Source organism: Coturnix japonica, chromosome 3 (genome assembly GCF_001577835.2).
Source record: "Coturnix japonica isolate 7356 chromosome 3, Coturnix japonica 2.1, whole genome shotgun sequence".
NCBI classification, from domain to species: domain Eukaryota; kingdom Metazoa; phylum Chordata; class Aves; order Galliformes; family Phasianidae; genus Coturnix; species Coturnix japonica.
This window is the reverse complement of record NC_029518.1, coordinates 90,242,150-90,263,840: the sequence shown is the minus strand read 5'-3', so window position 1 is coordinate 90,263,840 and position 21,691 is coordinate 90,242,150. Positions and strand designations below refer to the sequence as shown.

At 36.7% G+C, this 21,691-nt stretch overlaps 1 protein-coding gene across 1 annotated transcript; it reads right to left on the bottom strand.

Moving 5' to 3' along the window:
• Nucleotides 1-587: 587 nt before the first annotated feature.
• Nucleotides 588-21,508, bottom strand: DDX1 (DEAD-box helicase 1). Its single transcript, XM_015859449.2, has 26 exons — nucleotides 21,378-21,508; nucleotides 18,011-18,062; nucleotides 16,991-17,054; nucleotides 16,370-16,399; nucleotides 16,018-16,114; nucleotides 14,810-14,857; nucleotides 14,568-14,651; nucleotides 13,568-13,651; nucleotides 13,069-13,145; nucleotides 12,235-12,307; nucleotides 12,045-12,121; nucleotides 11,115-11,229; nucleotides 10,564-10,702; nucleotides 10,064-10,124; nucleotides 8,952-9,050; nucleotides 8,183-8,272; nucleotides 7,427-7,615; nucleotides 5,656-5,707; nucleotides 5,061-5,207; nucleotides 4,301-4,392; nucleotides 3,435-3,507; nucleotides 2,900-2,972; nucleotides 2,749-2,791; nucleotides 2,426-2,521; nucleotides 1,574-1,694; nucleotides 588-1,323 (listed from the first exon to the last, which is right to left on the bottom strand). Exons 1-26 carry the CDS (start codon nucleotides 21,391-21,393, stop codon nucleotides 1,193-1,195), a joined length of 2,223 nt encoding a protein of 740 aa, XP_015714935.1. The 5' UTR covers nucleotides 21,394-21,508; the 3' UTR covers nucleotides 588-1,192.
• Nucleotides 21,509-21,691: the final 183 nt, after the last annotated feature.

Sequence of the window (21,691 nt, the reverse complement as noted above, 5' to 3'; positions counted from 1 at the left end):
AGAATGAATGCTTATTCAAGCTGAAACAAGAAGTCAGTCATGAAGGAAAAGCCCTTCACTGCAAGTTTCTACTTCATACAAACAATCTTAACTTCAATTTTATTTTAATTTTTTTTTTTTTAATTTTTTTAAGGAGTTTGTTTCTAAGGAAAACAGAATAGGAAGAATATAATTGACCCAACTGGAAGCAGAACGCTGGTATACTCTAGCCATACACGAAACATCAGCTCCACCAAGAGGCAGTTAATGGTTAGTTATCAATAAAGTTAACAAAAAGCACATTGGAAACAACTTCCTCTCTCCCTCCCCCTGCAATTTCTTCCCACAGATTTCAAACAGTCTACATTTATACATGCATGCCTATACAGAAACACACAATTAGAGACTCAGTTCCAACAATCAAGTAAATGGTAACTATATGCTAACTACTCCAGCTACAAATGGCTTATCACTTACTGTTATTAGGTGAAAAGGCACACATATTCTGAGGTAAAAATAACCAAGAGACTTTATAGCAGGGACAGCTTTCTGAAAGGAATTTAGTAGAGTTCTCTTTGGCTTTCTAGTTTTTAATTTTTTTTTTTTTAAAAGAAAAATCTTGTTTGCAGAGGAAATTATGCATTCCAGAAAGTTCATGTTTTCCTTTAGTCTTCTAACATAGCAGCCATTGAAATTAAGACAAAGAGCAATCTATCCCATCATTCCAAGTAGCTTATTGTGATATCACATCTAAATACTTTTCCTAAGAGACAGTCATGAGGGTAAGCTGTGTGAAAACTGATGCATCTTTAGAAGCCATAGAATTAGAAATGACATCACATGATTAGTGAAGCCATTTTTACCTATGTTCCACAAAGAATTCAATTCTTCATCAGAAAATTCTTACTGTTTGCTTATCTGTTATTGTACTATTGATAAATCTTTTGATGCAAATAACGATTCTGTAAATTAACTCTCAAGGCAAAAACAAAAAAAAAAAGAACAAAAGAAGCTTTTCCATCTTTGACTTTTTATTTATCAAGAGCTAATACAGAGTTAGCAATGCTGAACACACTGTTTATCATGCAAGAAATGTACTGAATTGTAAACCTTTTCTTCCTTTCTAACTATTGCTACTGAAGAGACAGCAAAGGAATTTTGTATTTGTAGGAGAGAGCATTTATTAAGTCAAGTCGTCTCAAGTGTGGCACAATCAGAATGTTCTGAACAGCTGGTTAGGAAGATAGCCAAGATGCAAGAAAGATGTCTGAGCCTCCTTTTCAAGGGCAGCCAACTCTTGAACTGTAGGTGCCAGAATATCCACATGGCCTTTATAAAGTCCACCTGCCAAAAGATATCCAATGTAAATGATGCATTCAAAGCGATTTGTCACCACAACTAGTAACATTCAATCACAGTCATTCACTAAGTTAACAAAATAAAACATAGGCATACACACACTCCACCTATTTGCAACCCATAGGTTGAATGTAAGAAATGCAAAAGACAGCAAAGGCCCAACAGTGTCATTATGCAGCAGACAGCCACTAATAATAGACATAATAGACTAATTCAAGAGTAGTTCATTGCTTACCACCGAGGGCTCTTTTCTGTCCATATGTGACTTTCCCATCAAAGTCATCTACTGGTACTTTTATGTCTGGTTCTACTTGGGAAATAGTGCAGTTTAAGTGTTCTTCAATTTCTCCCAGCAACTGAAGAAAGTTTAAATTTAATCATTTATATGTTCCAAGACTCCAGTTAGACTAACATTAAACAAAATACTTATAATAAATCTAAACCCACAAAAACCACCACATCCAAACTATTCAAATAAGATTCAATAAAAACTGTATATAGAGAACAGTTTTGTCTTAGGGACCAAAGGTTAATGCATTTTTTTTTGCTCAAATTACTGTACAATTTCATTTCCAATCTCACTATGTCTTTCTTCTACTTAAAGAGAAACTTTCATTTCATATACTACACTATTTATGTGAATGAAGCTACTTTACGTGTCATTTACTCTAATATAAAAAAGAAAGGAAGCACTGTTAATTTAAGAAGCATTCATAGCTAGTATACAAAACCAAATGAGAATTTACAGTTTCCAGATTAGAAGAATAGCAAATCTTTAGCTCTATAATTTGAAGACATACTATCTAGACAAAATGCAATTAACATTCTGTAACTCTTGACAATATTTCATTATGATGATGATAGAGAAATTGAATATAAGACTCATAGAATTAGCTAAGAATACCAAGACAGGCTTTATAATTGAACAAATAAGTTATAGAAAGTACAACTTGTGTTTAAAATTCTTCTTCAAATGGAATTACACTTCAAAATTTGATTTATAAACTAAACAGTTGCTTAAGATGGTGACTACATACCACAGTCTTTTCAGAGCAATTAGAACATAATGGTCAATGGAAAGCTTTACCTGCATTTCATTGTACCATATGGTGCAACCTCCTTCCTCCTTGAGTCTAGTATTATAACACCCCTTTCCACGACTACTGCATACATGATACCAAACCTAGACATAAAAGAAAACAACTTTTAAACTTTTAGCAATAGCTTAGTACCCAAATTTTTAATCAATTCTGTCATGAAAGTGAATTTAATTATCCTTTCAGAGTCCCTTTCAGTTAAGGCAGGAAGAAGCAGCAATTTTCCATTACAGGCTGTTAAATCTGAGCATCAGCAGCAGATGGAACTTAAGTAAATAGCATCCATTTGATTTTGCTTCTGAGTTATAACTACCTTTTCTTTCTCTTTTGCCACAAGGGAAATTGCCAGACCCATCCTGAAATAATGGAAGAGAAGAGGTTTTTCAACAACTATTGTCAATTTATTAAAAATCAAGAAAAGAAACTCCAAGAAATTATGGTAGCTTCTCTGAATGCACACATACCTTTCAGCTCTGCCTACTCTTCCAATTCGATGAACATAGTTCTGTTTTTCATCAGGGAGTGTGACGTTTATAACTGTACAAGACACAATCCACAATATATGTGTGTATATATAAGCATTAAATATAAGCTAATGTCACAGCCCGCACCATTAAAATAAATATGGTTTTGATTGGTGCATTATTTCTCCTTAGCCCATTTATCAAGTGTGAACTTATGCTCTACCACAGCAGTTACACTGTTACCTGCATTACCTACACTTAAAGCTTCAATTATAACTTCCCCATGATTAACTTATTTTTTTGACTAGCATGAAAAAAAAAAAAAACAAACAAAAAGAATCCCCAGCAAACACAGAACATCAGTCATTTGAGAAGATACACTGGACAATCAAAAATCCAACCAGATAAGGCATTTCACATACATGTTTCCTTAAGTTAAAGCTGTAAGTCACATATCTGTTTTAAGAGTTAAGGACTGCAAATATATTGAAGTCATATGCAAATTCAACAGCTTAGTTTAAAAGTTATGTCTTACCATAGGGAACACCGTGAATATCAATTCCTCTAGCTGCAACATCTGTGCAGATCAAGAAACGGACATCTCCTCTCTGTGAAAACAGTCAGAAGAAGTGGTGAGCTAAACAAACCAAACCAACAACCAACAGTAGTCCTTTCCATTTACTTTGCCTTGACAGTATGTCTGTATGTTACATTAACACTGCAAATACAGCTCTTTTGTAGTACAACAATGATTTTTGATTATGAAAAATTTCATCAGTTTGTACTGATACTTTTTCCCCATCAACATAAGACAACTATAAATCAATAAATGGCTTACATGTATAAATAATCACGTTGTTTTGATTTTTGATATTTGAGATACAGTAAGTTTATAAAAGTTAAGGAACTTAAATTTGAATGGGCTGAAACTTCAGCATAGGAAGTTCTGCACAAATGTGCACAAGAACTTCTTTACGGTGAGGGTGATGGAGCACTGGAACAGGCTGCCCAGGGAGGTGGTGGAGTCTCCTTCTCTGGAGATATTCAAGAACTGCCTGGATGCCTACCTGTGTGACGTGGTGTAGGGAGCCTGCTTTGGCAGGGGGGTTGGACTCAGTGATTTCTAGAGGTCCCTTCCAACCCATACAATAGTGTGATTCTGTAAATTTAGCTTTATTTAGATCCCTCTACTCTATCAATGAAAATCTATACAAGTCATGTCAACTGAGCATGTATTTCTACCAAAAGAACCTGCATCTCACAGAATTTTAGGAGCCAGTCATAAAACATCCAAACTAAATTTAAATTAAATCAAGGACTAGCAGCACATGTTAAAACAGAAGGTATGATTTCAGGTATTAGGACATTAGAGAAAAGTCTGCAAGAGTCTTGCTGTGTCACCTTAAATCTTTCCAGGTTCTGCTTTCTTTCTTGAGGTTTTCTGTCACCATGCAGACAGACACATGAGAACTGATGTCCTTTCCTATCAGGGCCTGAAAGAGTATGTATTAATAACATCATACATAAGGTATAACACAGCATCATACAGCAGTGAAAGAGGTACATGAGGGCAAAAGCCTCAATGTGAGGGAATTTCATCCGTTAATTTATTTTAACAAACTTATGAATGATGCAGGCAATGGAAAAAAAAAAAAACCAAGACATCTTTCCACTCTACTTTACTAAAAGGGTTCTCTGCAGACATCCTCTTACTTTTTCCTAGTCAAAACTTACCTTGTGCCTCACATGTCCCTTTGTAGCGTCATGTATTTTGCCACGTTTCCCTTCCATGTTTCCTCATGTGTACTTCTGCATGCCCTCACGTTTTCTCCTGTGTCTACAGCAGCTGCTGCTCCTTCTTACATAAGTTTCAGCAGGTACTGTATGTTTCTTACTGGTTCTAATTTTTGTGTGCAATGGGTTGTTTCCAGCCAGTTCAGAGCTGCCAGTCACAGGCATGAAGCAGTTCATGGCCTCCTTCTGCATGCAATCTCTGGACCTCCCTTCCACAAAACCCTGACTCTTACGCCTGATCAATGTCAAAAAAAACCCCTCAACTATAATTTATTTGTGTGATATCTGTGTATCACTTCATCATAAAAGGTTTTCTTTAAAATGAGCAAGGAAGGGAACAGAATAAGGTTATGATGGAAAACATTACCTCCGCCCTGCTGGATGAAGTATTGCTCCATATTATCACAATCTATTTTTGTCCTGCAGAAAATAATGGCCTGGTCCATCTTGTGTTCCTTGATTGCCCGAACAGTGTACTCTCCCTTTAGGATTTTGATAGCTTCTGACCACATTTCTAAGTAAAAGTAAGAAAAGCCATGTCAAATCAAGCATTTTAAAATATGACAAGTCTTTTGAGCACACATTTAAAGATTCTCTAGCCTTCTCGTAGACAATTAAACATTTACTAGAAGAACAAGTGAGCTAGACCTTCAGTTTTTTCCTCTCTTAGCCATGTATCCCTGCTCCAGGGTAATGCAATACAGTAAGAGCAAAACTATTCAGTTTCAGGCTATTTATACGCACAAAAAACCCACTGGTTATTTAGACATCTGCTAGATACATGCAAGTCTTTTTCTCTCCCATCTAATTATGGAAATAGCTCACTTCACTACTCGGAAATCTATAAATGAATAACGAGGAACACACCTCAAGACAATTATCTACTATAATTTAGCTTTACTTAACAACACTCAGAAGATCATTTTACAAATGATTACTATTTAACACGGAGTGCTGATTACCTGGAGTGTTTGCACCAGGTCGTGTATTGTCCTTTGCATGTACTTCATCAGTCTAGGAAAAAAACAAAAATAAGAATAAATCCTTAGTCACTTGACTGTAGCCGTGGCTAAGCCACACACAGTCACAAGAACACGGGGGGGGGAAGAAAACCTAATACCAACTACTTAGCATTTACTCAATATTTTTGTAAAAACCTGCATCGGTCTCAACACTGAAATCAAAGATTGTGTCCTCGAACAACCTACTGAAAACCCACATTCTATTCGCATCTACAGGCTGTAAGAACAGAATTCCAGAGCAGGCCAGCTATAATTTGTCAATTTTATTCAATGTTACCAGTTGTTTTCACATGCAATTCCAAGATTTCAAGTATTGTTAAGTGGTTCTGGTTAAGAAATAATTTTTAAAATTAGGTTTAATGCTCTACACTAAAAAAAAAAAAAAAAAAAAAATTGTTTGTTTTTCATAATAATCTAAACTGTTCAAGACTGGATTAATTACATAACAAAAAATTGAGATTCCAAAGTTCTCACTAATCTTCACTATAATCTATGCATTCAGTAAAGAAATCCCTAGATTTTTAGGATGCGCTCAGGTGAGAAAAACTACTTGTCTATAGATAATTTCTTAAGTCACGTGGAAATTTCAGTTACTTAGAACCCTTCTGGTACTTAAATAAAGCTAAGGTCACTCTCTTGAGATATCTGTTTTCATGTTAAACTCTAGTTAATGGACCAAGAGTTTTACATTCATGAAAGAGAAGAATCTTGAAGAACCAAAAGTCCAGAAAAGCCCTAGAATTCTGTCTCATCTTTAAAGAAATAACCTCAGAGGAGATAGCAAGGATGAATGCATATGCATCTCCCATAGCTGACAAAACTCTGTCATACTACCATAGAAGTATGAATAAAGTTGAGAAGTAAGGTAACTTTTGTTCCATTAACAGACAATTTAATCTGCCTTGAACTAAAGAGAAGTTCTGATTGCAAGCACCCAAAGCAGATTAATATAAAAAGCAACCCAAGCAATGTACTACAACCACTGCTTAATAACAAGAATATATGGCTGCTACTATGTTTTTCCCTGTACTGGAATCATATAAACTACAGAGCAAATGAAACAAATTCAGGTTAAGACTTCACCAAAAACCTCTAGCAGTCCTTACAAAGGAGAGTTCCACAAACAATGAGGTGTTAAGAGAACCTACTGACCCCAAGCATTTAAGAGTTGCTAAAAATGAAACACAGTTCCAAATTATTCAGAACTTGCAAAATAAAGACTTAAGTATCAAATTGCCCACCTGAATATGGAAGGCTGAGGCAGAATTTAAACCCTAGTCTCAAACATAGTACAAAATGAAATCTGTTCCTCTAAAAATTGCTCATCTCACAGGTTAGAGGCAAAAAGTTCTCTACAGAATGATCCATACAGTGTCATTTATCTTCTGAATGACCTACAGTCTTTTCTGAACTAACTACAGCCAAGCTACAGTTAGCTTTGAAATGACTGAATAAATTGTCCAGTGCCATCGTTCCTTACTACAGACCACAATGCTATTCCTCCAGGATTTTCCTAAGTTAAGACTGAGCTTTTCAAATACAGTGTTATGACATTAGCAATATCATGCTGCTGATTAAATGGAACAATCTGCTTCATACACACTAAACTTTCACTAGCTGGCAAAGATCCTATAACACTAGGCCTCAGTTCTGCATGATAAAGTAAATACTGGCAAACAAGTAATCTAGGTTCTACTTGTAAGCTACTTACTCTGATATGATTCTTGCCAAGCCTTTCCCAGAGTTTGTCTGTTTTGGGATTTACAATCACAACTACATGGTGTACAGTTTCAGGGACAGAATCTTCTCCTTTCAAATCAACCCAGGTAGGAAAATGCATGATCTTTTCAGATAGTTTTTTCACATCAAAAGAATGTAGTGTTGCAGAGCACACAATCACCTAAGAAGAAAGAAAAGCCATATGAATGCCACTGGAGATAAGATTCTGCTAGCAAAAATCCAAAAGCAAACAAAGCAAAACAACACACATCACATCACAAAACAAAAAACCCCGCAGGAAGGGTATGTGGTAGCAAACTTCAGCACAGAGTCTTCAGAACCAGCTTTCTTCATCATGGCATCTACTCAGCTCATAAGCCAGGACAAAAGGGAAGGCTTACTCAACTAACTCTCCTAGAGAAACTTAAATCATTGGAGAGTAACAAAAATATTTCTACTAAGATGATTATTAAAGCATCAGAAATAAGAGTGTAGGTAATCAATAAAGTAGTCAATCATTTTTCAGATACATTTTTATCATATAACTCAAATACTGTTAGACACTGAGCTCTAGATCTAGAATCCTAAAAACACACGTTCCCAGACAGTTACTGAACCCAATAATCAAGTGTTGCTTGTGAGCAAGAGCTGTAATAAAGAATAAATTATTTCAAAGAAGCAGCATTCTGCAGCATGCAATAATTAACTGAAAGCAGCTGACTACAGAAATCAAGGACAGACATTATACCTGAAGTCTCTTGCCATCTGAAGTTATCTGTGGAATTTGGCTGTGGATCCTGTTTATGAAATCTGAATAACCTTGAAGAAGAAGGCCATCCTACAAGGGAATAAAATGTAAAAAGCTGCAGTTCATATTTGCCAGTCAAATAAGCTATATGCTTTAGACTTAGAGGTCCACTCATTTAATTAGCAGAATAGATCAATGCCTAGCTGGAATATAATTACTAAGGAGGAAAAAAAAAAAAAAAAAAGAAAAACGTGAAGTATTTGCATGTACAGCTGCAGTGCTTCACAAGAAATTAAATATTTGTTTCAGCTGCTTCTACTGGCTAATACTGTGAGACACTTTATCTTTGTCAACACTTGGTTGTACTACAACTCATCATAAAGATACACTCATTTCACAGCATACAGACTAGGAAATAGGTTGACTTGAAGACCTGCTGGGTAAACCAAAATGCTTTCTTAGCATTTATTTTTTCAAGCTTCCTATATAGAAACAGGGATTGAATTCATTAGTCTTACAAATGCAGTCTGAAACATATTTCTCTATCAAATGAAACAGCTTTACTGGGGAGGCTATAAAAAGAGAAGTTATGTAGGTTACTATGCTTAGAAATAAAAAAAATATAGAAGTACATTAATCTAGACTGCCTTAGAGGCAGCTAAATGTTAAGTGCCAAATGCTACAAAGCTATTAGTTGCATTACATCTTTCATAAAATGCTATAACACATTTAAGAATAGAAATTAAATATCATTTAATTCTCTACATACAGCTTCATCCAGAACGAGGAATCTAACTTGAGATAAATTAAGTTTTCCTGTTGAGACCAAGTCATCCAGTCTTCCAGGAGTTCCAACGACAATATCCACCTATGAAATACAGAACAGCATTTATTTGTCACATAGCTAATACCTGTTTTGCCTACACTTCTGTTTGTGGGACAATAAGAAGTGTGATGATCTATTTTCTATGAATTATAACAAAAAAATTCTAGAGTAGTTTGTATCGGATGGATATCCCGTGGTCACCTGTCCCCTACATCCATGATCACAAGCAAAGGTTACCTTCCAATTTAGATTTGCTAGAACCATGCCTGAAAATGTTCAACATCCTCAGGAAAAGAAAATCCCACAAAGTTGTAGGCAACAAATCTATTTCATCCCTATTTAAGAAAAATTAGGCATAACTCTACAGTAAGACATCTTTTAAATCTAACAATGATAGAATGGAACTTAAGATTTTGCCAGATAGAAGGGTTAACCATTATAAACTTATGATTCATATGGAAATCTAGCGCTCTTCCAGTTCAAGTTTCTTAGGAGAAACTTCTGATTTCAGCAGTTAGAATCAATGTAAAAAAAGTCCCCTTCATACTGGCAAGGTATCACTTCCAGAAGTTAGTCTTAAACAACAAAAACAGTTTGCTATTACCTAAGAGACAATGGAATCAACTGTACATTCTATACTGTGGAAACCAGACTGGCTCTTTCTGTGTTGGACTTGTCTGGGATAATGTTTGAACCTGACAATCACAGACAAGTTTTACTTGCATATATGTGAAAAAGTAAGAAATCTGTTTATATCTCGGTAATTAACAACACATATCTGAAGTAACATTTCTGTCATGTCTAAGTACTGCTGAAAAATTTAAAATAGCACTTGATGAAGTACTACAAGTATTTGTGTTTAGTATTTATTTTTATCATGGAAATAAAATGACAAGTGCTAGAACAGAGCAACTTTACCACACTATCTAATGCATGATCTCTTTTTCACAGGTACACAGCAGTTATAGGAAACCTGAATACTATTCTCTAAGTACATTATGAGCTATTTAGAAACCAAACTTTTAACTTATATGAACAAAAGGAATCCATCTTACTCCTTGTTCCAGCACAGAAAGTTGATCTCTTGCAGCAACTCCACCAATAATCAATAGCTCCCTGCAATGAAAGTTACATCAACATATTTGATTATTTTTCTATACAGGAGAAAAATTAAACATCAGGTTGAAGATTGATTCTACTATTAACAGTTGTGTTTAACATTTCTGAATAGTAATTGGGAACAAAGCAGTTAAAAAAAAAAAAAAAATCTTTCTTATGTAGTATATGCTACTTCAATTTGAGAAGCTGGAAGTTCATCTAATCAGTGCAACATTTGTACTACAAGTCCACTGAAGTAAACAGAGATGGCCTTGTATACAGCAACCTGTTGGAGTCTGACTAGCGCAAAAAAATCAGAAGGTTGGCTGGCAGCAAATATTACTGAGAGGATTACCAGTGGCACTGTCAGATTAAGGTTCATTCACCAACACAGTAGAGCAAGTCATGTCCACGGACAACACTGTAAATGTAATCTAGGTAACAGAGGTATTATTACCTTAACTTGGGATTATCAATGTATTTTTTAAACTGCTTCACATTGTTCAAAGTTTGTTCTGCCAGCTCTCTAGATGGTTCTACAATCAACGCTTTTGGAGCATTTGGAAGGTTCTGTGTTTGAACCACCTGTGCATTTCCTAAGATTTGGGGAAAAATAAATAGAAAAGCCATTAAGACAAATTATGTATCCATTCTGAGATGTATTACAGTAAACAAACATAAATCTAAATAGCTCATTAAAGGGTGATGTTACTGCTTTAGATTAATGTTCAGATTATAAGTAAATCTTGCAGTGATAACACCCTGGAACAGCTTGAATTATTTAAGAGAACTTCTGCTACCTAATTCTGGCCTCAAAGCGTTAGTACTACTTCAGTTTAAGCTGAAGATGAATGAAGAATTTCAAAAAAGCATTGATTTTGCTGCCACTAAAAAAACGCTTGAAATCTGAAATGAGTACTGCAGTAACATAGAAATGGAAGTAAACAAAATGCATTCTGAAACACAATCTGAATACACAACTAAGAGAAAATTAAAGGTCAAACCTACCTGTATGTTGTGATTTTACAACATTACCATCAGGAGCTTTGCAAAGACCAATATAGCCATCTTTTGGTGGAAACTTGAAGTCTTCTTCACCAAAATTGAATTTCAATTCAGCATTCTAGATTTAAAAAAAAACCTGTGTCATATAGCTTCAAGAGACAACGTAAAATGAGAAACAACTTCACAGGAAGCTACTCCCTTGATAAATCAGTTACATATTCCGTGGGGACAGTGTATTATTCTCTCCCTCTACCCTCTTTCATATCTCTCTTTCCCAAGAAGTCTAAAACCTGTCAAGACATTTTGTCCTCAATTCTAGCTCTTAAATTCTATATCAAAGTATTCAAACATTTATAGAGACATTGAAACTTTAAAACAAAATTTATATTCAATTGATATTCAAGGACTAACCTCAACTAAATTAAAAGAAAAATCAAATTTTGACTTTTATATTTCTCTGAACACTAGAATGTTCTACTAAAGCCTTTGCTCAGAAAGACATCATCTCAGACTGTAAGAATATGGGCATACTGCTCCACTAACAGAATGTTAAAATTTAGAGTAAATGAAATAGGAAACGTAGATCAGGTAGACCACAAACCTTGACAGTGTTAAGCTACCAGCTTTTCTATCACACTATACCAAAGTTTAATAGAGGATGACAGTACTTGCTCCAGAATATTCTACCCACAAATTCTAATTTCAGTTTTTCAGCTCTAATTTAGATACCTGGTACTTAGCTTCAGCAGTCCTTGTCAAAGCTAACAGACTTGTGACAAATTCAGTAGTGAATTACTAGTAGGCTGAAGAAAACAGCATAAATGTGCAACTACAGTAACTGCAGGCAAGTATGAGGATTTTATCCATAACTACTTAGTTACTGGAAACAATTTCCACCATCTTGCACACAATTCTGTGACATTTCTAAGTTACCTTCAGCACACAAGCTGCAAAAAGTGGCTGGTTCCTTATATGTGGTGGGAATTCAAATGCAAGGCCAAGGTCTTTCCCTGAAAGCAGGAATTGTACAGTCAAACATCGCACGTACACATCCCTTTTTCCATACCCTTCAAGCATACAAATAAAGTTCTCAAAAAAAAAAAAAAAAGTGAATAAAACTTACCATTTTTGGAAAATTTAATTTGTCCTTTATCTATGTCTAGATAACATCCAATTGTATCATGCATGGTGAATTCCTATAATGAGAAGAAATTTGTGAAACTAATGTATTAGGAAAACTTTGTGCTTACGTAACTTTTGCCCATTTTTACAGTCTTCACACTTCTCCCCACTAAATACTTATTTTCAAGACATGAAAGTTCTACTTTTATTTCAATACTGCCGTAATAAACAGCATTAATATTTTTGATTCCACATCTTGAATAAACTGCCAAATCTATCTTCAATACTCACACCTTCACTGCTGCTTTAAATTTACTTGAACCCTGACAATGATAAATTCAAGTCTTTCACATGAAGACTTCTGCATTATGAAGAAGTGCATAAATTATACTTTTGTTAATCAATTTAAATCCAAGCTTCAAGCACTGAACACTGTAATAGAAACCTATTTCATGACAGTATGAGAAAGGTAACTCTTGTAAGGAAGTATGAAATGTGTGCTATATATACACTTATATACTTGAAACAGATAGCTTGACACCTTTTGATTGTAGGAGTATTTAATTAAAACCTATCTGCACTATGTAGTTGGTCTCCAAATTTGAGAGATCCCAATATACTAACTGCTTCTGTTAAATTCATTAATATGCTTTAGTCCAAAACAGTCTGAGGTTTTTCCTGGTATTTCTGCTTAGTGATTTTACCTTAAAAAGTTAGCACGGCTGGGAAAGACAACTGATTGCTATATCTAGGAACCAAGACAAAATCTCTACTAAAAGGTAATAAATTTAGAAATGAATAGCAACATTACTAACAATAAACAGTTTAAGCCTACCTCACCATAGCTGTCAAATTGCTTGTTGTGAGACTTCTTACCAGTTCCACCAAATCCAAAACCAAATTTATCAGTACCTGAAGAGAACAAAGAATAAAGCTTTTTACTATTTGGTTGTCAGGTTACAGTTTTCACCACACTTCGCTATCGTTTATACTGCCAATTTCAACTTCTAATGTAAAAAAATACTATCTAATGCTAAGTGAAGACTTCTAGTTTTGACATATTTTAAAACATCATCTTTGTACAAGTATACTGATTTATTTCACAAGTTGCTGGCTGTCTTCATGAAAATACTGAAATAAAGAGAAAAAGGACATTAGAAACACTAGCACCATGTACAGATTTTCTCCTTTAAGTGGAAGATTGGTACATGTCTTGGACTCCCTGATACTGCTACACTTCCCCAGTCACCCTTCTTTACAAGAAGAGAAAAGGACTACAGACATTTCATAAAGGTGACTGTAAGAATTGTCTATGCATACATGAGGAAACTCACCCAAATCTAGTGAAGCCTGCATTGTTGACCAACCAACTCTGCACAAGCCTTGGTCATGACAAGACACTTCGTAGTAGTATTTTCCTTTATAAGAAAAGAAAAAAGTTCAAAACAAACATCAAAATTTCAATTTCATTGAGGTGGTACAGTTAAGTGGACCAAGGTAACGTATATCCTTCCTTCCTCTACTGTAAGAGTCATAAAAACTCCACTCTACTGTGTTATGGTGAAAGGGTTCTGTGTACACTTATGTACAAGGATGGAGAAACATATCAGAGAACAGCAGTCCTAAGAAAGGTAAAGTGTGTGCTCAGAGGTAGTGTATAAAAGTCTCTACACAATCAATAAATTAGCAAGAGATCAGCGTTTCTACATAATTCATAGCATCTTTTTAAAATCAAACCAACGGGGATCTGACAAATCAATCTAAGATGATCAGCATTTGCTAGCACTGACAACTAAAAGCATGATTTCAACCACATAAATGTGGTTATTATGTACAGATGCACTATAGGATTGTGTGCACATCTGATGAAATAAGACTGTTCAAGGGTCTTTATGAACACTCAACTAGAATCACTGTAGCGTCAGTACGCCTCTCTGCTTCCAAGTAACAGCTGGGACCAGCCACCCAACTGCTGCTCTCGCCAAGGTAACCACAAAATTTGTGTATGCATCTGTATGGGGAACATGTAAGGAAATAATTCCAACATACAGTGCAGTTAGCTGCTTCCTATTAGTAACATCTGAACAAAATACGTTCAGACAAAGATTGGTTATAAAGGCATCTCCTCTGACTCCACATCCTATCAGAGGAGTTCAATACAGACTGAAGTACTTCTCTTTCCTAAGTCTTCAGCTAGCAGTAAATTGAATAACTGCACATTTACTTAGATAGGCAGTAAATTTTAAATGCAATTGTCTACATTAAGAATGGGTGATAAGTAAGCATTTCAGCTGAAATTTACAGGAGAACCTCTGAGATACATTTTGTCCTTACCTTTAGTCACACCTCTAGTTGCTCTGCATCCATGCCATTCTTTTACTTCTCTGCTTTGACAACACAGACCATCTGATCCAATTGCTGAAGATGACAAGAAAGCTTTAGTTTAAAGAAAACACTTCTTCAATAGCTTAAAAAAAATAAAAAAAATATCTGTGGATATATTGTAGTTTTATTCTGCTTCACATTGTCAACATTTAAACATAAAGCACAATTAAAATAGTATTAAGACAACTCACCAAAAGCTGATCCTCTGTCATATGGGTTCATCTGCCATTTGTTGAGCACTAAGTTTGAAAGACAACAACAGAAAACACATTAAGGCAACAAGGTAAGCCTGGAGAACTCAAACTCAAAATTCACTTTAGCTCTGCAGTCTGGCTTAATACTATGGGAAGACAGTCTTATTCCAAATCAATTCAAATACCTAGGTCAAAGTGAACATGTCCATCTTTGACACAGATGCCCAACACAAAGGTATTCTATGTAAGTTTGGGTTATTCCATTAAAGACAGCACAGATTAAACTGCTCAAAAATTTCATCAAAGACACTAGAGATAAACCAGAGGCAGAGATTTTCTTTCTTTCTTTAGCTGACTGCACTGTCAACACTGTAACATTAGCTATATCTAACCTCTAAGTGGACAACTTCCTTTAGGTCTTTTTCTGTCCTTTGTAGAACTACAGTCAAAGGCAAATCTCAATCTCCAACTACTAAAGACTGGACATAGTTACTAGCTTCCAAGTTGCTAGTCTATTTAAATATTAGAAACTCCCATACTGTAAGAATAACACCATGCTTACAATCTATGCTATATCAACAAGTTTTGGTCCTGTTAAATTGAACTGACAATAGACATTTCCTAATTCAAATTTGTAGCAACTCAAGGTGCTGTTATACAGCTTCCAAATCTAGCTATGTGCCAGAAGGAATACAAGATTTACTCCGCACAGCAGACTTGAAGTTACTACACTGTTGCCCAGCCAGATAAGTCAGTCTACACCTGAAAAGGCTTTTAACTCAAGCTTACATAAGAGGCCCAAGCTGAGTACGTGATGCCACAACAAAAAAAAAAACAAAAACAACCAAAACCCTCATTTGAAATTGGTCATTACCAGTATTTCACATATTCTAAGGGATTAAACTAGCATAACTTCAAATGAACACTGAATATGCAGCACAGTGGATTTGTTAACCTTAAGTTAAAGACAACCAAGACCGTACAGTCCAATGCATCCCAGTGTCAATGCATCCCAGTTTCTTCCATAAAAATCACAACATTTGTACTTGTAATTTTATGTCATCTAGAATAATTACATTCTATTCTCATTGTCCCAAATAAAAAGAGAAGATCCACTTTAATTGCAAGTGGATTTTCTTTTACTTTAGGGTATTATGGAATCAACAGTATTCTAAACCTTACAAGTGGTATAGTAGAAAACTTACCTGCCCCACCAGTTTTAATAGTTGCCTTCCCTTTCTTCCCTTCCATTTGGTCCTTCAGTGTTTCATACACAATTTGGATAACTGGAATGCTGAAAGCCTAAAATATAAATTTATTTTGCTTCCACAATCCATACAGACATTCTCAGATATACAGTCCGCCTAGTTTTCAGTTGCAACACCCATGGGTTAGAAACATTTTAAAACAAGCATAAGCATATGTTTAAATACTTATACAAATGTATGCATATTCTCTTGGCATGTTAAGCATATACCACTAAGCACAATGCCTCCTGTGGCATGAATACTTTTATTTCCACTACTTTTTATATTAGATTTAAATTTGATTACTTACACCAGTTTTTCCACTCCCTGTTTCTGCAGCCTGTAGGAAGAAAAATTTAAGAGTTTCATCAGTTTCACCATTCACAGTAAGGATTATTCAATAATTCTATTCATACTTTAACCTCTGCACAATATAGAAAATCTCAGAGTAATACCACAGCTTCAATTAGATTCAAATACAAATACACAAAATCTTTTCAATAAACTTGGAACATGAAAGCCTGCAGAGCTTACCAAAAGAGCAATCTATACATGAATCAAAGACACAGATCTGCAAAAAGCATGATAATCAGGCATCTTCAAGGTTATTGACAATGAAGGAGTTATTGAGACACCATCAGTCATTTTCCATGCTGATATGTATCACGTGTTTACAGCAAAGAGCAGATAAAGTCAGGTGGATTTCATTCATGTAGCAGCGCCTATCAAACTGTCAAACACTGAAGCGTAAGAAGAATGAATTCCTTCTGAAGGAACAGCTGGAAGCATAGTAGGAACTCAAAGAATTTTTTATCTAAGGATGTACTTTTGATAGAAGGGTTGAAGATCTGGTGTAACTACGCTGGTTCCAGCATATGGAAGGATGGAAATAATGCACAAAGAATACTCAAGGACTGTCCTACATACTTACCATGAGTACATCACCACCTCCCAGAATCAATGGGATAGATTCTGCTTGAATATCTGTAGGAAGACTAGGTGGAAAAAAAAACACAAAAAAACAACATTAACATAAGTAGAAGTTATTTGAAAACAATTTTTACTTGTACAGGAACTCACAAAACCCACTTTAGCATACCACATAGGCAAGATTTGAACAGGTAAGAGTTATTTTTCCTGGCTTGCAGCTAAAGAAATGAAAATGCCAAGATTTCTAAAGAGGGTTTAGAATTGGTCATGTACCTTAACAAGCAGGGACAATTAGAAGCAGCGTATTCAGTTGTACCCTGATGAGATGGCTATATCATACATCAGTATATTACAAGAAAAATAGAAGTTTATTCTCTGATTTCCTTTCTTCTGGTGTTGTTCACTTCTGAGTCACTTATACACCCCTCATTTACAAGACTACTACTCAAAACAGGAAAAGAACAAAAGTGAATATAACCAATATTTTCAACCAATCTCAGATGATTAATAATAAGCATCCAGGTGAAGAAGAATTACATACATTGTTATTTGCATGATCAGTCTTACTCCAAATGATGATTTAAAGTAAAATATTTTAGCCAAACGGGCAACTAGCAGAAGGAAGAGTAAATTTTGTTGAATGATGCACTCAGGCATCAACGCTGAAGAACAGAATCTCCAACTGCAGACTGGAAAACACTAAACTACTATCAACTAGATAACAGTATTTAATATAACAATTATGATTAATTAATATAATCAATCAACTAGAAGCATGGGGCCTTTTATCAATCAAAGAATACTAAAGCTGTCATAGTTTGCTTGTCCAAGTTTGTGTGTTACTATTGTAGTTACAGTTTGTGCTCTTCAGTCTCTCACACCATTAAGAACCACAAGTGATGCAATGATACTAAACAGTTTCCACTTTGACACCGGAAAAAAGACACAGGTATTTTAAGCACGTGATATAATACTGAAAAACAAGACAGATTTTGCCAGGCCCAAAGGTATGCCTACTTACAGCCAATCCATCTCCTCCACTGCTTGAGCTATTTCAGGCATAACACCCATTTCTGTAAAGGGGGAAAAATAAATAAATAAAAAAGTAAAGAAAATACACGTAAATACATATACAAATAGCAAGCAGTGTTAGTTACCTCAACATGGCCCAAAATGAATCACTGACACCTGAAGATATTCAACCACAGACAAATGTAATAATGCATAATTTCTGGCAACAGTATATGCAACTTTCCCTACAGAACTTGAGTGATTGATAAGAAACACTCTCCCTTCTCCAGCCTAATTCTGGTTGTTCTCCCCAGCTTTAATGGTCAAACAAAGAACCAGGGAATCCTGGATCCTTTTCCCCAGGGGAAAGCAACTAATATAATAGCAAATAAAACACCCTATTTAATGACAATATTCCACCATCAAGAACCAATGGTTATCTTTCCAGGTCCATAAAGTCACGCTAAATCCATTAAATATCAATATACATGTTCTTAAAGAAGGTTTTTACATACTGGTCTTCACACTGTCACGTGTTGGCTTTCTGTGACAGAAAGACATATATTTTTTCCCTAACCACAATGATTCTGCAATTCTACATATGTATAAATATATATAAATACATACTTAATACAAAGACCTCCAAGATCTAGTCCAACCATCCACCTATCACCAATATTTCTCCACTAAACCATAACCCTCAGTAGAACATTTGAGCATTTCTTGAACACCGTCAGTGACAGTGATTCAACCACCTCCCCAGGCAGCCTGTTCCAGCACCTGATCACTCCTCTGGAAAATAAAATAAATATCCAACCTGAACCTATTCTGGAGCAAATTGAGACCATTCTTTCTTGTCCGTGTTGCCAGTTGTATATACAGACATACACACATGCTTATATATGTACATATGTACACAAAAGCAATAAGAAAGGACAGACTCTTTACCAGAGTCTGCTGTGACAGAACAAGGAGAAATGGTTTAAACTGAAAGAGTGGAGGTTTAGACTGGATAGAAGAAAAAAGGTGGTGGTTTTTTTTGTTTTAGTTTTCTGTTTTATTTTCCCCCATAAGGTTGGCAAGGCACTGAAGCAGGTTGACGTGGCAGATACCCTGTTCATTAAGGCTCTAAAGGTCAGACTGGATGCAGCTCTGAGCAACCTAATCTAGCTGCAGATGTCCCTGTTCATTGCATGGTGGTTGCACTAGGTGGCCTATAAAGGTCCATTCCAACTGAAATAACTACATTACATTTAATTAAAATAACTATCATCAAAAATAGACAAATTTTCCTCAACTATACAATCCTGACTACCATCTACATTCATCTTCAGATCTAAGGAGTTACAGTGTTTTCTTGATGATGATGATGTTTATTAGTATCTTCATTTCAGCTGAGACATCGTTGTTTTCTTCTTCAGACTGTCTGGTATGTTTTAGTTATAGGAGAAAAATAATAATAACACAATGATGTTTATAACTGAACTGCTACTAAACAGTGTTGTACAGAGCCAAGGTCATCCCAGTTCCCCAGTAGAGGAACCAGGAGGGGACAGAATCAAGACAGCTAGCTTAGACTGACCAAGGGGATATTCAGTACCATATATGACATCATGCAGAAGTTCATCTTGCACTCTTCTACTGCTAGGTGAGTTAGTTGGGCATTGGTCAGGGTGTGGTAAGCAACTGCTTGTGCATCACTTGTTATTGTGGTGTTTAGCAATCTGCCAGGTTAAATTACAATAGTCATTTTACTGCCCCGTGTCGGGCCTGTAAAAAGAATAAAATAACAGCAGATTTGACCAGACTGTGTTAACACAGGGTTTCTGGTAGTTAGATAATTGTTTGTCATGATGTTAATTTATTCCCTATTTAAGGAGCTCCTCGAGTCTTCTCATGGAATTATATTGTGTAGCACTTTGCTTGCTATTTATTTTCCCTGTTGTCCTTATGTATATATGGATTAGGAGGGAGGAAGGGAAGGGAAAAGACAACACGACCAGTGAATTATTCTCCCTCCTTCAGGAATAACCACAGAATGTCTTGGAAGGGTCCTCCAAGATCATCTAGTTCCTACCCCTGCTACAGGCAGTGGTGCCAATCATGAAACCAGGCATTCAATCTGGTATTCATGAATAATTTCTTATATCATGACTTGCATACGTATTTTAATTCCTAACACAGAAGCAGATTTCTTTTATTAAAAAGATTAACTGACCACTGCAATACACAGATCAGTTAATATAAGCCCTCTGTTGTTGAAGCTAGTCAGCCTGAGGAATAAGCCTAGATTTTAAGTAGTCACAGAATCACAGAATGATCCGGGTTGGAAGGGACCTCAAGGATCATGTAGTTCCAACCCCCCTGCCTGGCAGGGCCACCAAACATACACATTTTCTAGATCAGGTTGCCCAGGGCCCCGTCCAACCTGGTCTTGAACACCTCCAAGGACAGGGCATCTTCCACAACCTCCCTGGGCAGCGCTGTTCCAAGCCTAACCACTCTCCTAGTGAAGAACTTCCTCTAACATCCAACCTAAATCTTCCCTCTTTTAACTTAAAACCATTTCCCCGTGTCCTGCTATTATCACGCCTTTTTTAAGAGTTTACTCCCCTCTGGGAGTAAGTTCCCTCTCAGTATTGAAAGGCTGCGATGAGGTCACCCCGAAACCTTCTCTTCTCCAGCCTGAACAACCCAACTCCTCCAGCCTGTCCTCAAGGGGAGGTGCTCCAGCCCCCTGATCATCTTCCTGTCCCTCCTCTGGACCTTTCCAAAATCTCCCTCTTTTTTTGTACCGAGGGCTCCACACCTGGACACAGTATCCAGATGGGGCCTCACAAGAGTAGAGAGGGACAATCACCTCCCTATCCCTCTGAACGCACCCCTCTCCTGATGGAGCCCAGGATCCCATTTGCTTTCCGGGCTGCCAGAGCGCACTGCTGGCTCATGTTGAGTCTTTCGTCCATCAGGACCCCCAGGTCCTTCTCTGACGAGCTGCTCTCAAGGACCACTCCTCCCAGCCTGTACAGGTGTAATTCCTAGGTGTAATTCCTACAGGCGTAAATCCTAATTAGCCAGAGGCTTGACTACTCCTTTCCTGCTAAAACGTGCTTATTAACTCCTACAAATGTGCCTGGAAGCCTGTAAAAGCCCAGGAAGAGGCACCTATACCCCCACAGGCCTCTCGACCTACGGCAGCCACACACTGCAGCGGGCCTGCACCCCTCTAACAGCACCAGCCAGCCGTCGTAAAGAGACGACAAACGCCTTCACTCCCGCAGGATGCCAGCAGCCCAAAGCTATGAGATACCCCAACACTTCGCACCAACGGCGCAATCAATCAATCAACCCCCCCCGCCTGCCTTAGCTCCACGTACCCGAGAACGCCGCCATCTTCACGCCGCCTGCAGTCCCTCCTGCCTACCCGCAGTACGCAAGTGCGACGCGTGTCCGTCGCTATATGGCTCCGGCTGGGAGGCGGGGAGAGCCGCCTGTAGGGCCGGGTTTAAACAGAATCACAGAATCACAGAATTATCAAGGTTGGAAAAGACCTAGAAGATCATCTAGTCCAACCATTACCAATACTTCTCGGCTAAATCATATTCCTCAGAACCACATCCAAGCGTTTCTTGATCACTGCCATGGTCGGTGACTCCACCACCTCCTTGGGCAGTGCATTCCAATACCTGAC

Coding starts and splice junctions, on each gene's coding strand:
- DDX1 (XM_015859449.2), bottom strand. Junction 13,652..14,567: donor AACTAGAGGTGTGACTAAAG/GTAAGGACAAAA, acceptor TTTCTTATAAAG/GAAAATACTACTACGAAGTG. Junction 2,792..2,899: donor AGAGTAGGCAGAGCTGAAAG/GTATGTGTGCAT, acceptor CCATTATTTCAG/GATGGGTCTGGCAATTTCCC.